The sequence below is a fragment of the Chrysochloris asiatica genome, unplaced genomic scaffold (genome assembly GCF_000296735.1).
Source record: "Chrysochloris asiatica unplaced genomic scaffold, ChrAsi1.0 scaffold00045, whole genome shotgun sequence".
In the NCBI taxonomy this organism is placed as follows: domain Eukaryota; kingdom Metazoa; phylum Chordata; class Mammalia; order Afrosoricida; family Chrysochloridae; genus Chrysochloris; species Chrysochloris asiatica.
In genome coordinates, this window is record NW_006408563.1 from 1,429,611 (window position 1) to 1,446,423 (window position 16,813).

The 16,813-nt window shown below is 42.9% G+C and overlaps 1 protein-coding gene across 1 annotated transcript in view; it reads left to right on the forward strand.

Annotated features, from left to right (window-relative positions):
• The first annotated feature begins 223 nt into the window (after nucleotides 1-223).
• KLF7 (Kruppel-like factor 7 (ubiquitous)) overlaps nucleotides 224-16,813 on the forward strand; it is a 123,688-nt gene continuing 107,098 nt past the window's right edge. The window contains exon 1 of the mRNA XM_006861940.1: nucleotides 224-701. Coding sequence (XP_006862002.1) covers nucleotides 600-701 — 102 coding nt within the window. The 5' untranslated portion in view covers nucleotides 224-599. The remainder of the gene's footprint in view (nucleotides 702-16,813) is intronic.

Consider the following 16,813-nt stretch of genomic DNA (forward strand, 5'->3'; position numbering starts at 1 on the left):
TCCGAGATCCCACGGCTGCGCAGAGAGCCCGGCAGAGGGAGGGAGTTTGGGGAGGGGGAAGAGCAGGAGGAGGAGAAAAGGGGGGCGGGGAGGAGACTACAAACTAGCGAGGATGGGGTAGGGGGGGGGGAGGGAAAGAAGGGTGGGGGGAGAAGCGATCGCGAGAAAAAAAAAAAAATGCAACCTCCCAAAATAAAGAGCAAAGATTGCATTAGGAGCGAACAGCGCTGCAGAAATAGATGGCAGCTTCGTGTCAGTGAGTTTGCATCCCCCTTCCTGATCCACAAGCTGGAGTGATTGGAGCCCTGGCAGGGGACTGTTACTCCCGTGGAGAAGTCCCCTTTTCCTGGCAGCCGTCTGCACTGTACACGCCGGACTCCTCTCTCCATCCACCCCGCTCAGTCTCTTCTCTCTCACCTCCTCTCTCCCTCTCTCCTGCATTGATTTTCCCCCCTTTTTAGTTGACTGAAACAAAACAAAACAAAAGGGCCACTGGATGTCTGCCTTCTTGGGGGGTGAGCCAGACAGACTGACAAACAAACAGACCCAACTGTGTTCGGGGGAGGGTTTCTCCTCCCGTTTTGCCCGGCAGCAGCAGCATGGACGTGTTGGCTAGTTATAGTATATTCCAGGAGCTACAACTTGTCCACGACACCGGCTACTTCTCAGCTTTGCCATCCCTGGAGGAGACCTGGCAGCAGGTGAATGATTTAAATTACTTGTGTAAATCGTGTGGTGGCGGCGGAGACGCAGGGGCTGCGTTAGTGTGGGCTTTGGGTGGTTTTTCTTTTTTTTAAATTTTTTTTCCCTTTTCGTTTTATTTATTTTTTTTCCTATTTGGCTGTTTGTTGTTGAGAATGTTTTCGGAAACAGTCATATGCGCTTACCTCTCCTAGTCCCTTAATGTGCCCAGCTGAGCAGCGAGCTGAGCTGCATGCATTCACTCACCAAACACATCCTTGCGCACACGCTGTGGGCGCACTGTACCCCAGCAGAGAGCTACCTAACTTCTGGGGTTCGGAGGAGCTGGGTGGGAAGCTGGTTCGGGGCTTTTCGAGCGATCCCTGCCAGGAAACCACGTCCCTGCGTCCAAGAGCTCTACCTACGTGGTACCTGAAATCAGGTTCTTTTTTTCAAGTGGTGCTGACGACTGTCAGAGGTGAGGGATGCTGGAACAAAATGGAATTTCCCCAGTAATTAACGAGTGTCGTGAAAGAATAGGGGTTTGATTTTGAGATTGGAAGATGGGCAGAAGGAAAAAGAGACCAGTGACAAAAGATACCCAAAGAAATCTACAAGGAGGTCAGGAAGGGGCATCTAGCATAGACTGACAATGCATTATAGGTTTCGCCACTTAAACGCCTCCAGGAAGAAAACACTCAGTGTGTGTGTCCTTGTTTCTCTTTTTGTTTGGGGTCCCTCTCCAATGAAACAGCACAGACTTCCGCAAAGGAGCGGTGTGTGCTACGATGCTTCTGATTTTGTCCTTAGGAGACTAGTTAAGAAACTTAAGCTGCTGAAAGGTACCGACATCAAGTTGGCTAGACATGCTAACAAGAGCGAAGCAGGGTTGACAAGTTCCCTGGGCTTTGTGAAGTGGAATACAGCAAGTGCTGGTCGGTGAAAGTGCTTGGTCTGCTGCAGAAACAGTGGTTTTCTCAACAGCAATTAGGAGCTGCTGAGGGGACATTCAGCAGGAAAGATGGTGAGGGGCAGGAAACACAGGTTTTCTTTAAAAATTCGACCATGTGCACCATAGAAAGTTCAAGAAGATGGTCTGGATTTACACATCAGAAGTGTGAACGTGTAGAGTTCCATCCTGAGAAACACAACCATTGCCCTTGGGGAGGGCTGTTCCAGGCTTGGTGTGTGGTTGCTCCTGTAACTTCTCGGCTTGTGACAGCAGCTTGTTAAGGCTAATGAACGGCTGAATTTCCTCTGCCAGAATCCAAAGCAGGATTTGCCAGCTTGAGGCTGGGATGTAACAGTTGCTGCTCTAAGCATGCGAGGTTGGACCTCTTTCAGTGCAAGGAGCTGAGTGGCAGATGCAGCATGTTCTCTTACTAAATCTTTGTTACCAGTTGTTTGTTATTCCCTTGATTTGAGGCTTCTCGTTTTCCTCAAGGAATCGGCCTCTGGTGTCTGTGTGTCCGCACATGCATTCCTTTCCAAGGATGCTGACAGATACTCTGGACTTTGTCTCTGGAATACACACACAGAGTCCACACATTTCTAGCACAAAGCATTTCTTCAGCGCCTCCTTTCCCTCATTCTTAAGCTGACTATCATAAAGGGATCTCACTAGGTGTCTGTCCACTTTTTATTTCGCAGGCTAATTAAACCAAACTACTGCCAGAATTTCATCTGCTGGAATAGCCTTCATTTCACACTCTCAGCCCACTGATGTTGGTGTTGAAGCGGGTACATTTTAACAACTGTCTAGACAGGTTAGGGAAGGGAATCTGTTGATTTAGTCAACCTGCCTAAGGCAGCCCCTGTTTGTGACTAACTGTTGCAGCAGTTTTGGAAGGAAGAAAGTTGGCTTTATTGGGTACAACGTTCTCTCCTGATGAATCACACAACTTTGTTTTGGTTCATGTGTTCACAGTAGTAAAGCCTGCTTTGGGGGATATACCTCTCCAGAGGAAACCTGCTTTTCTAGCTCTAGCTCCATCATCCAGAAGAAACTCTAGATCTAGTAAAAGATGGCATCTGTGGTTTGACAATTAGAGAATGTGTTTGAGCTATTGTTTTCTCAGAAGGCTTCTCTGCTTTTCCTTCTCCCCTCCCCCTTCCTCCTCACCCTCTTCAAGGAACCTCTAGCTTAGTTTCTGTCTGCAGGCTCCATCCCCCCCTCCCTTACCACTCCAACTGCCAGCCAGCCTCACCTTAAACCCCTTAGCCAAGCTATTTCAGAGTCATGCTCATTGTTGGTACTGAAACATAACTTATGGAGAGGCACTTGTTAAATAAGAGAACACTGCAAAGAGCTTTTTGCTTTGGTCTCTAGTCACAACTGCCCTAAATAAAGTTGACCAAGAGCCTCAGTTCACAGGGATGAGCAGACCTCCAGCCTCTATGTCTTCCTCCTTCCCTTCTCCCTACACTGTTCCTGCTTCTGAGTGGAACAAGGAGCTTGTGGTAATTATTTGCAACTGTTCATTCAAATCAGCCATTAGATGGTGAAATTTTGAAACTTCTTTGCTCAAAACAACTCAAGAAGGTTGCTACAAAGAACCCCAGGCAAGAGGAAGCTTCCAATGCTCTGTGGTAATTCAATTTTAGAGGTCAAATGGGGAGCAATTATTAGATGTTCTTTCTTAAAGTCAACGAGATACCTGACCTTAAAGAGATGAGCAAAATAAGAAGATCTCAATAATCTGATTGGGTTTCTAGAGAAAGAGTAGCTTCTACGACAAACCCAAGAATATTTGTGCATTTGAAAACTGAGGATGGACTCCAAAGATTTGGGGATTTTATTTTGAACCTGTGCTTTGGGACAGTTGTCCTGCTTAATAATAGTCACTGAGCCTGAGTGATGGTGCGCATGGCTTGGGGGATCATCGTTTTGACATTGGGTTTTCAGGCAATAATGTCTTAGTCCCATACAGCTCCGACTCTGAAAATCATTGCCCGTATAATTTTAAAACTCAGATGGACATCCTGCATTAACAGCTCTCCATTCCCGAGCTCTGAATGCATACTTAAGCACTTGGCCCAAGTAACATCATCGCTGCCTGTCATATAACTGTAAATTACACTGTGCTTATGTGGTCTATTATTTTATGGAATTCAGCTGACGCACAACTCTTAAGGCTACCAGCCTTAAGCTCTTTGGAAACTTGCAGGAACATTTCCAAGAGCTAGTTGAACCAAAGCAGGAAAAAGTCAAGGGTAGGACAGAAGCTGGAGTAGCTCATACGGTAACACTTGATGATAGAGAAAGGGAAATCCATTCATCCCTTGATGATGAAGAAAGAGAAACCCACTCATGACTTTGGTTGCCAATCACTGGTTTTCCATGGCCCTTTGCTAACTTTAAAGAAGAAGAAATGACTTGCAGAGTTCTTCCAGAACTTTTAAAGATTTTTAGAATTGTGATATATCCTTTTATGTAGTCTACTCCATCATGAATGTAGGTCAGCTAATGATATACTAAATCTTATTTTGACTTAGCTTTGCTTCCTGGTATTGAAAAGCATGGTGTACTTACTTGAAAACTCTTAGGGAATTATGGTTATTGTTAATGCTGATTCATAATTGGCAGATGGGGTCAGTTTCAGGCCTCCTTTATGTGAGGAGAAAATTTTCCACTGCTACTGGAAACAAATAAATAAATCATAGAGCATCCCTCCCTCCTCCCCCACTACCCCATTGTTTTAAACTAATGGCATACTTGGCTACTGTAAGGACTAAAGTGTCCTCATAACACTGCAATTTCATCTTGGTTTCAGGCATCCTGAAACACTTTTTACAAGGGCCTTTGGTACAAGGCATCTCTGGGGACAGCCGACAGCAATGGTTGCCTTCCAAGAACAGCCTCATAGCCCAGGGATGGGATTTGGCCTGTGTAGCCACATTGCTTCTCCTTCTCCATGTGAGCTTGCCTTTTACAGGGCTCAAGAGCCAGGTGTCATCTCAGCCAGAAAGACAAAAGCAAACTGGAGTGTCAGTCCATTTCAGGTTTGCCTCTATCCCCAATTTGCAGAAAACCTTGTCATGAATTAGAAATTCTTGGCAACAGCACCACCCAGGGAAATTTGTAGACACAAAGGAGCCTTGCTAACCACACTGAAAGAATAAAATAGCTGGTGTTCTTTTTTTTTTTTTTTTTGTATGTAATTTGTGTGCTCTTCAGTTACCATGAGTCTATTTCTTCATTCAAAACAGGGACTTGGTGGACAAAAAAAATCAGAACTACCCTCGTTATCCAGATTTTTCTTTATAAGGATGCAATCAGTACATAAATGTACCTGGGAAAATGAAAGCACGTGGGGATACCATCAGTCACGCATTTAGCTATTCTCTAGTAGGTTAATTTCTACCTTTTATTAGACACATCTTTGTGTATATGTAGGGCTTTCTGATGTTATCCTCTGTCTGCTTGTTCTCTGTTTAGTATTTTGAAGTGGGTAAATGTTACAATGCAGATGTTTTTACTACATCTTGGGAGCTGAAAGAGGAAGTCACCATTCTTTGTTCTCCAAGAAACTCCCACTGCCCACTGTCTACCCTGAGGAGAATGAGATGTTGGGGTCCAGTCCATTTAAAGGGCAGAGCAGAAGAGGCATGGTGACAGCCAGACCCTGAAATGATTTATGTCTGAGTATGTCAGAAACCTTATGCCTTCAAGTGTGGGCTCTCCTCTCCCAGCCCAGTCTAAATATAAATGCTTGCGGGGGCTATTTGTGTCTCCACTTAGATGGGGAGAGTTTAAAGACACGGTCCCAATACAGTTTTTAGTAGCTATTCTCTTAAGGACTCTCCAGATTCCTTTCTTTTCAAACAATCCCTGTATTTTAACTTTCTGAGTACAAGAAGGCATTGCAGTCTTAATTTAATCACTCTTTGTTCCTATTGGGAGAATGTACTCTGTCCAGTCCCCCCTGGCTCTTACTGATAGGAGAACTGCTCTGCTACCAGACCGATTGGTAGATGCACCCTGTCTCTGTGGTATACAGTCAAATGTAAGTGGTTTTAATCACCTTAGCTGGACCCCGTGACTGGTGAACGAGAGACAACCTCTGTGTTTCTGGTTAGTCAGTACAAGTATATCAGTTAAGCACGTCTGCTGGAATGGAGATTTGCTGAAAGTTTAGGACAGCTCCCCAACTCAAAGTGTGTTGTGCCTGTAGGCCAGGGGGAGAGAGCTCCTTTCTCTCCAAATTTCTTTGTTCTCCCAAAGCAGCACAAACACTTGTTTAGAGTGCACAGGTGGAAATGTTATAACACCAAATGCCAAATCTTACCAAGTACAGCAATTAGAAAGCACTACAACGCAACTACAACTACAACTATTAGGAAGTCCTGGTGTGGCGCTGTGGGCTAATGCACTGACCGTTCTTTGGAAACCCTATACAGAGTTCCTATGGATGGGAATTAACCTAACAGTACTTAGCAACAACGGCAACACAACTATTGTCTTAGCAGAACAAGTTATAGTATGTAGTCATTAACACTACATTGACAAGTCAGAAACCATTCCCTCTCAATCCTGATATCCCCAAATCACTTGGCATGTTCATTTTAGAACATTCCCGTGAGAAACAGTCCTTCTTATTGAATTCAGTTTAAGAGCTCCCGAAATAAAGCATGGGCATTCCTTGGACTTGTTTTCACCAAGATTGATCATGATTTTGCTTCTCTCCTCCCTAACGTCACCCTTAGTGTTGCTCCAGATTTCCAAAATTATTGCTGCTGCCCTGAACCCCTTTTTGCCTTCCCTTTAGTATTTTGCTTTGGTCCCAAGATCTTGGCCCTGCTAAATGCATCCTCTCTACTCCACCCTCTACTAGAAACGTTTCCTACTCTGTCTACCAGCTGCTTGGCATATAGATATACTGCCAGCCTGCTTGAAGTGTGAGTGATGAGACCATTGTTAGTTGAGTTGAAATGGACCCAGTTATACCTTCTGGCATTTTCTTTGTTTCTATTAAAGTTCAGAAAATATTTCATACCAAATACTTTGTTCCCTGCATGCTTCCTTGTTATGAGCAAAGTACTGTGTTTGGATAATGCAAAGTTGAATGGATATACACATATATTCTGTCCCCTAGGACTTACTCTAGTAAGTAAGTTCGAAAGTAAGCAATACAGACTAGAACACAGTTGTCAAAAAAGAGGCATTTATAATTCTGTGAATATTTCTTTTTGAGCATTGTTCTGTGCTTCTCTGTATGTATCTACTTCGTTACAGCTTTGTTTATCAAATATGTTGAGGATTTGCTCAGTTCTGCTCTGGACCTGCATTTAGCTAATGGCTCGTTGAGGTCTAGATCCTTTTAGGGATGATGAGCGTAAGTCTGAATGCACATGTCCATAATGGCCAGGAAGCATCGTCCGTGTCTGTGTCACTCGGAAATGACTAGAGCTAATGAAAATAATTAATGCAGAGCCATATGCAGTATCTATTGCTAAATAGTGGCTTATTGACGTTTGCAGAGGGTCATGTTGAAAGTCAGTCCAGGGTCTTGTACCAAAGCTAGAAACATAGAATCTTTGAATTTCAAATCTTGAAAAGGCCTTGGTTTCCCCAGTTGGGGTTCAACCAGGTGATTGTTGAAATTGGACAGAACATTTCATCCTCCACGGTCACACAGCTCATTTTTAACACTGATGACTCTAGGGCCCAAGATTTTCAGATGCCCAAAATCAGTTTGCTTACTTTCCTTCATATTGTGCGGAATTTGCTTTGAGTCATTTCTCATTCTCCTTCCTTCCTTCCTTCCTTCCTTCCTTCCTTCCTTCCTTCCTTCCTTCCTTCCTTCCTTCCTTCCTATGGGAGGCAAGACATTTCCTTTTTTTTTATTTAAAGAATACAAGAGTCTGGCATTTTGGAATTGTTTGGGCCCTACACCAAACCATTAAATATCTTGGAGAAGTCGTATTTGTGCAATTTCATCCCTTTTCCACTTTTAATTATGTAGTCCTGGAAATCAGACTGCGAACCTTAAGGTCAACGGTTCGAAACTACCAGCTGCTCCGCGGGGGAAAGATGAGGCTTTCTACTCCCGTAAAGATTTACACCCTCGGAAACCCTATAATACAGGGTCGCTATGGGTCGGAACCGACTCGATGGCACATAACAACAACAACAACAAAAGTCCTGGAAATGACACTATGCTGGAAAACACAAAACAAAACCCTCAATTTTGAATCTTATATGAAAGTACTATCACTTAATAACACATAGGTTGGGGGTAGGAAGGTACTTGATATGCATGTGTTTTGGGGAAGATAAAATTGGGGCTTTCTGTAGAAAGCATCAAACCTGAAATGGCTTCGTCTCTTGACACCTTGCCAACAAAGGAACTGCATGAAACTAAAACAGCAAGCGTGGTTTCAGTGAATGAAAATCCTTTTGGAAGTGTGTTTTAACTTCTTGAGAGGGTTGGATGGACAGTGAAGTTGTAATATTTTATCTAGCTTTTAAATGCAAAAAGTATTGTCTACTGTACGAAGCAGTTGGTAAGAAATTGATCTTCTGTGAGGGTAAGAAAAAAATCCAAAAAAGTCCTTTAGGGCTGGAGGATACAGCAGACCTCATTGTCACAATGGCCCTTAGGGATGAAATGATAAAGGAGAGGTCCGTTCACTCCTTTGTTCCAGTTACTTTCTGCTGCTCCTTACTGTCTCTCACCCAACCCAACTCTATGATACCCACCAAACCCACTGTTGTCGAGTCGATTCGGACTCATAGTGACCCAATATGGGAGAACAATGAGGCTGTAAATCTTTACAGGAGCAGACAGCCTCATTGTTCTCCCATGAAATAGCTGGTAGATTTGAACTACTGACCTTGTGATTAGCTGTCCAGTGCTTATCCTAATGATGAAAATTATCTTTTGGAACTTATCTCGCAGAGATGTATCCTTCCTGAATGGACTTTTTCTCTGTAATTCACAGCTCCAAATGTCTGAGTTTTAGACCCTTATTTTTTTAGTTGGAAATGTGAGACTGATTTTTGGGGTTGTCCCAAACCCTCAACTCAGCAACTTCTCCAATGGGTTTTCTCCTTGGCTTGGCTTCCCTATTTCTTTTGTTAGCATAGTCACTCTTCAGTCATCTTTGGCTGCTTTTCTCCTTGAATCTTATCAGTTGAAAAACCCCACTGAGTTGGCTCCTGTAAGGCTTTAGAGTTGGTCTTCAGCTTTCTGCTTCCTTTGCTTTTTGCCCTAGCATAGCCCTCACCACCTCCCCTGGACTCATCTTTCTGTTTCTACCAACCCCGCATGACCCTGCTCACCAACTTACAATTTTCCACACTGGGTAAGGCCAGACTTCGAAGAGTCAAAGTATTTCAAGACTGGGCCTGGGTAATATTCTCAACTTTTCCTTCCTTTCACATGTAGTAAATGCCATCCAAATTGGTGACTCATATTTTTCCTGCTTCTGTCTTTGGTTAGGCTGTTTTCTTCAGCCTTTTCCTCCCTCTCCCCCTCCAATTCTTTGTTCAAATTCTATCCATCCTATCGGGTCCAGATAGTTGCCATATCTTCCAAAACGTCTCCCTCCCCTCCTCTCAGCCAGCAGTAATCATTGCAAGTTCTGTACTGTAATATGGAACTTTGTACTTCCTCAAGACTCTTTCCAGTTCTATATTATAGTGTAGGGTTTTTTGCTTCCTGATGTTTATTTTTCTACTTAGGTTGTAAGATTTAGAACAGGGTCCATGTTTTGGTTATACTTTTAGTATTGCATTTTTAATATATAACCCTTCAGCTTCTAAGAGAGCCTTGAATGCAAGAGACATTGAATTAATATTTGGGGACTGGATTAAGGCTTTACCACGACTGTAGCAATTGTGCTCAACCTTGGCTGAGCTCCAGACCAATTAAATTAGTATCCCTGTGGGTGGGACCCAGCCATCAGTAGTTTTAAGACTTCCAGGTGATTCCAATGAGCCGCCAAGGCTGGGAGCCATGAGTTTATAGCAGGGTTCACAATATAGAAGAGTGGCAGGTGTTTACTCCTTATATTGAAGTATTTCATTTCTTGTATAACTTGAACCCAAAGTAAAATGGAGGTTTATGATAAAAACAAGTCAGTATTCGTTAATGTACTTCATCCAGCAACTACCCAAGATCATTATATACTTCTTGTTTTGCTTTTCCTCACCCTAATGTGTCTATGGCAGCCCTGTTGGCTCACATTTCCTCTGACCTACCAGAGGTTTGTTTAACCTGGTCAAATTCCATTTCTGGTACCTTTGTGGTATTGGGCACTCAACTCCAGCCCATTCTGTGCTTCAAATAGCTCATTCTCTGTAGCTTCTCGATCATGATTTTCCACTTAGCTCAGGTTGCTCTGTGGCTTTAGAGGGATGGATGCTTACATGGACATCTGTCGGGTGATGCCAGAGAAGCATTTGGTAGCAGCTCTCCATATTTCTTTCTGACCTCACTGTTTGGAAGTAGACTCTGTTTATAAAGAACTTCAAAGGAAATATCTTTCTAGCAAGAAGAGCAAAAATAAACTGTGGAAGAATTGCTGCTGAGGGCATTCAGGCAGCAAGGCTGCCTCTGCCTCCATGGGAGGCTTCGTTCCTGTGGTAATGATCATGAGAGTGTGGTGATCTCTACAAAGAAACCTTAGAAACACCTCTTTTTCAAACTGCGATGTGTGCAAAACTGTATATGCCATAGCTACTTCCTTTCATATATAAACATCTTTGATAGGGGTATGGTTGGTAAGAGAGGACATCATCAGAGGATTTCAGAGCTCAGTGTGGAAAGATGCCTTTTGGGAAGCTCATCCCAGCTGTGAAAATGGCAATTAGCTGTGACAATTGCCCTGCACGGGGATGCCCGCCTGCTCCTCATCCCACTCCAGTGTGTAGCAAACTCACCATTATTTTCCAGAGCACAGGCATCCAATGGAGTATTAGAGTGTCGACTCTTACTTTTAGACAGATGACAAATTTGCTCAGTATACCAAGGAGTGGAAATAGATCCACTCCACCTCAACTTGTACCTTTCGACCTTTTGGTCCCTATGTTGCTGTTGCTAACTCTGTTGAGTTGGCTCTGACTCATGATAGTATGATGATCCTTCACCATCTTTGTGGTCAGCACTATGGTGTGCCCATTTTTGTGGTTACTGTACCCATCCATCATGGATAGTTTATCTTATTTTCTGACCCTCTGTCATAGTGACGTGTCCAAAGTAAGCAAGCTGGTCTCAACATCCTCACTTCTAAGGAAAATTCTGTATTATTTCTGAGGCTCATTTGTTCATTCTTCTGACCTTTGTCATTATGTTGCTCTTGTTAAATACCATAGACAAATTTCCAACTCTTAACAACTCTGTATGTAGGGTTTCTGAGGAGTGACTGGTGGATTTGAACAGGTGACCTTGTAGTTAGCAGTTCAGTGCTTGTCCTATGGTGTTGCACCAGGTCACTATAGGCCCTGTTGATGTAACTTCATTCTTGTGGTACTAAAGGATGTCTTCAGTGAGGAGGCCCCCTATGCAGAGCTGATTACCCTGTGAGCTCCTTGAGATGTCTCTCAATGTCAAATCTGAGTGACTTCCATTTTGAATTCCAAGATTTTTCAGCCTTAACGTGTACATTTTTCTCTTTATATCAAGGTTCTTTCTTTCCATAATGTGGACCAAGAAATTGTTTCTTCGCTGATGGGAATTTATGTTTGCTCATGAGCATCTGAAGTCCTGTTCTGATGCTTTAGATTAATGTGCTGGTCTGTAAAGTTGATTTGAACCACAAGGTTGGTGGCTCAAGCTCACCAGCCACTCATTGGAAACTCTATACTGGGTCTCTGTGAGTCAGAACTGACTTGACGGCCCTTAACAACAACAATAACAACATGAGCGTCTAACATGCATCCCTCTTGAGCTTTTTTTGATCTGAAGGTTCACAGTGTTTTACTCATGATCTCTTGTCATTGGCACATTGTGTCTGTAACCCAGAAGGAAGTAGATATTGCAGAATTTCCCACGCCAGGTGAGAAAATTGCGGCAGAGGAAGATTAAACAAGTTGCCTTAATACGACTGAAAAGCAAATGACTTACAAAATCACTGGTGGAACTTGCTTTCTTCTTCATCCTTGGCTATTCAGCTCATCATAATAAGCTTCATAATATCTGTTGCTGTTCTTGTTAGATGCTGCTGAGTTAGTTTCAACTCATAATGAACCTGTGTACAACACAATGAAACACTGCCAGATCCTGGACCATTCTCACAATTGTTGTTATGTTTGGCTCCATTGTTGTAGCCACTGTGTCACTCCATCTTGTTGCGGATCTTCCTCTTTTTTGCTGACTTTGAACTTTATAAACCATAATGTTGTTCTTTAGGAATTGATCCTTCCTGATAACATGTCCAAAAGATGTAAGATAAAGTCTTACCATCTTCACTTCTATAGAACATTCTGGCTGTACTTTTTCCAAGACCGACCTGTTTGTTCTTCTGGAAGTCCATAGTATATTTAATATTCTTTGCCAACAGCATTATTCGAAGGCATCACTTCTTTGGTCTTCCTCCTTTATTGCCCTGCTTTCATAAGTATATGAGGCAATTGGAAATACCATGGCTTGGGTTAGGCATACCTTACTCTCTAATAATATCTCGTATGTATGAAACACTTACTAAGGAGTATTTTGAGTCTTGGTGTGGTGCTGTAAGATAAGTACTAGACCACAAGCTTGGTTTGAACCACAAGATCAGCTGGTTCAAACGCACCAGTCGCTCCTAGGAAACCCTACTCAGGTTGACTACTCCATGGCACTTAACAACAATAAGGAGTATTTTATTTGAGCACTTTATATGCATTGTTTCATTTAATTCCCCCCAAATGTGTGTATTTTGCTTATCCCCATTTTATAGATGAAAAATTTGAGGCTTAGAGGTTAGAAGTCTTTGAGTCAGGATCCCAACCTAGGCAGGCTGCTCAGTGTTGTTGATTTTACATTTATACTGTCTCCTGCTTAGGTAGAAGTCACCAGGGAGAGCCAAAGAGCATGGCCTGGCAAACAGTGGCGTTCTATGGACTTGGATAGCACTTTGGTCTGTCTGTCTCTCTGGGTCTTTTCTTCTCATTTGTAAAAGGACTAGACTGTGCTAGGTAGGTGATCCTTATGGACATGCTATTTTTAAGTGTCATTGAGTTGGTTCTGACCCACAGAACCAAAGAGCAGCTGGTGGGTTTGAACTGCCAACCTTTTGGTTATTAATCCGATGCTTATCCTATGGTGCCACACCATAAGGCCATAGTGAGTTATAGTAGATCATCTACATGGAGGCTTGAAAATCAAATAGAGCTGGACTTCTTAAAACTAGATGGTGGTGGTTATGTGCCATGGAGTAGGTTCCGACTCATAGTGATCCTATACAGGGTTACCAAGGTTGTAAATCTTTATGGGAGCAGAAAGCCTCATCTTTCTCCCATGGAACAGCTGGTAGTTTCGAACTGCTGACTTTGTGGTTTGCAGCCCGATTCATAACCACTATGTTACTAGAGCTCCTTTTTAACTAGGTGGGTGACTTAAAATTGCTTAATATCTTTGAGTCTCATCTTAACCATCTGTGGAATGGGGTTAACCATTCCTACTTTTGGGGGACTGTTGCGAAAATTGTGTAAGGTAAAGCCTGCTATCGCTCTGATCTGGTATCTGATACATAGCCACTCTATAAATGCTCTTGACTTCCTTATTTTCAACTGTTCTTTCTCCCTGCAACAGGGATGCAAAGTAGCATAGCACTTTTTGTTAGTTTTTCAAAGTAGTGTAGCTGAATTCTCTCTGGCCCCGGTGAGCCTGGAGTGTTTAAGAGAAAATGAGTGATGAAGGACAACAGAGAAGGGGCATGCTGCACACTGGCTCTGGCATTAATTTAGCTGGTCTTCTTCGTCTTATTAAGTACCTTGTTCTAGGCTTTAGCTGCTGGTGAGCCGGCTCCTGACTCCTGGTGGGCCCTGTACAGTGGAACTCAATGTTTCTGGGACTTGCGATCTGTAAGATTGTCATTGGCTGAGTTTTGGAAGTAGATCAACAGACCTTTTTTCCTAGCCTGTCTTAGTCTGAAAGCTCCACTGAAACATGTTTAATTTCATAGCAACATTCAAGCCTCCACTGACAGTCAGATGGTGGCTACACACCAAGTTCCCTCATGGAAAACCAGAACTCTACCTCTGCACTTTTATCACCTCCAATTTGCACTTGTTGTTGTTGTTAAGTGCCGTCGAGTCGGTTCTGACTCTTAGCGACCCTGTACAGGGTTTCCGAGGCTGTAAATCTTTATGGGAGCAGAAAGTCTCATCTTTCTCCCGTGGAGCAGCTGGTAGTTTCGAACTGCTGACCTTAAGGTTTGCAGCCCAATTCGTAACCACTATGCTACCAGAACTGGAGAAAGATTTGCCATGCCCATTGCCGCTGGAAACAGGGCCTGCTTTAACATTCTTGGACTTTGCTTGGCCTGTTCATAAAATGTCCATTCTGTGCCTTTATACTTTCTCTCCAGTCTTACCTTCGACTTCCATCCTATAGGCTACTCCTGCATGAAAGTTGCGTCTGAGCCAAACTTTGGCATCTATAGCATAATACATTGCTGGTTACTACACCTGCCATTTCTGCCTTACCTGAGGACTGAGCTTTACAGCAGCTTATTGAGAGTGAATCAGGTTTTATGAGCTCTATAAATATCTTGGGTAGGATTTTTATTTCATTTTCCCCTTCAAATAAGACATAATGGAAACACTCACATGCTCAAGGAATAGTCTTTGTGTGATAAAGTAGGGCGTTTTTGAATTGGCTTCTGAAAAGCAATAATTTAATATGGTTCTTCGTGTTTGGAGTTTTACAGGGGAGGGGAAAGAAGCAAGCATGCAGATGCCATTATAAAATACAAAGATACTGCCTCATGTGTAAGGGTTAGCCCAGCGCCTATGAGGAGATTTGTTTCTGAGAAGCCAGCCCTGAGTACACACTGCTTTCTCCACTTCCAGGGAATGTATACACGTGTTTGATTGTTGTTAAGTGCTGTTGAGTTGGTTCTGACTCTTAGCAACCCTATATAGGGCTTCTGAGGAGCAGCTGGTGGGTTTGAGCTGCTCACCTTGGAGTTAGTAGTCCAGTGCTTACCCTACAGCACCAGACCAGGACTCCTGCTTAGATGCATGGGTACCAAGAGAGGCAATTTGCTCAGGCTAGCAGGAAGTGGGTTGGTGAAAGAACCCCTTCTGAAATTTTGTGTAGTCAGCTTTCAGCTGTCCTAAGAGAGACTGTTCTCATCCTCCTTTCCACTTCATGGAATTTCCTAGGAAGACTTCACATTGCTTCATAAAGCTCCAGGGTGCTTTTCCCCCTGGAATGACACTTTAAAAAAATAGTGATCCTACCCAAATTTTTTAATGTACACTCACCAATACCAGACATAGAAAGAATTTATTTTTCTCTTTGAGGAACCTTGGACAAAAAAAAAAAAAAAAAAAAAAAAAAAAAAAAAAAAACTGAAGGTTTTAAGTGCCTCACTTTTTTCCATCTGTTAAAAGGAACTTATAGATTCAATTTGCTATAGCTTACTCAGGGCTATTGTGACAAATACATCTCAGGGCTCTTGTGGCGAATCTATCTGCAGATTTAACAGAGGTTTGAGAAGTCAGATAGCTCATGTTCTATTTTGTTTCACTTATTTTTATTTTTTAGAAGAACCTTCCTTTGATTCTTCCCTGAGTTCTCGGTAGCATGGTGTTGAATTAGATTTTAATTTAATTCTTTCTCTAAAAGAATTAACCATGTGAACTTAGTACACATGAACCAAGGCAGACAGAGGACTTTTGCCTTAAAACCGTTTGACCTTTCTTCTTTAACATCATCTTGTTGTGAAACGTAATCCTAGGACTTGGACTCCGCTACATGTGCTCACTGTTCTGTGCGAGTCATCAAGTGATGTAGCTCCTTTAGTCCTCAGTTTCCTTATGTGTGTTGGGGTGGGGAGTTGGGTTAGGAAGCGTTAGGTGATTTGAGACCATACATGGGAAGCTCCTAGGCTGAATTGGCTAGAAGAGATGCTTTATTTGGCCAGTATACACACATTTTTAACATTTGAATGTTTTTAGACAGATCACACACTCTTTAATTAACCTTGCACCCACTGTTTCCACCTTGCTTCATTTCTGATATCTGCATGGCCCAGTGAGCATTTGAATTTGTGATCCTCTGGCTAGAAGCTCTCATAAGACACCTTCTCCTCCAATAAGCTGTGATTTGGGTGTGACCTTTGTTTCTCTACCTCAGTCTCAAATTGGCTGATTCTTTGTGCTTTACCCAGAATTCATTTTTATTCCTTTTTAGATTTCTCTGCCTTGTTGAATGTCTTTGTTTGGAATTCTATTTTATAAAGCAGCTTCCAAGATGCGTCTCACTTTTTCTGAGTCATCCAGGTTCTGTTGTAAATCATTGAAATCTGGGATGGAAGAGACCATCTGGTCTCCCCCTCCCCCCACCGGGGCTGCGCAGTTGCTCTGGAACATGTTTTCATTCCTTATTGGTGTTTGCCACATTTTCCAATTTGGATGCTGACTCTGAGTTTCCTGAGCACACAGCCTCTTCTTAGTCTAAGTGTTAGTGGAATGGGACAATACCAAACAACTTGTTTTTGTAAATCACATGTTTCACCCTGTTGAAAGGGCTGCCGTGATCACCATGGTGTGTGTTTGTTTGTTTGTCCACTCCCAGAGGCCCACATGGCAGGAGTGGGGAAAACCAATTCCTTCTTCTGAAGGAAAACATATAACCAGTTACTGCGCTTTCTTATACTGATGCTCCCACCTGAGCAAATACTTATTTTTGTAAAAGTACAGTGGCTCCATACAATAAGCACTGGACTGAAAAGCCACAAGGTCTGCGGTTTGAGCCCACCAGCTGCTCCTCAGGAGAAAGATGAGACTTTTGATCCCGTGAAGAATTAAAGCCTTGGAAGCCCTATGCACGGTCACTATAAGTTAGTTTGCTTCTGACTCAAAGCAACCCTGTATAAGGTCTCCAAGGAGTTGCTGGTGGGTTTGAACTGCCAGCCTTGCAGTTAGCAGTCAGGTGTCTATCCTACAGCACTGTACCAGGACTCCTCTCTCTCTCTC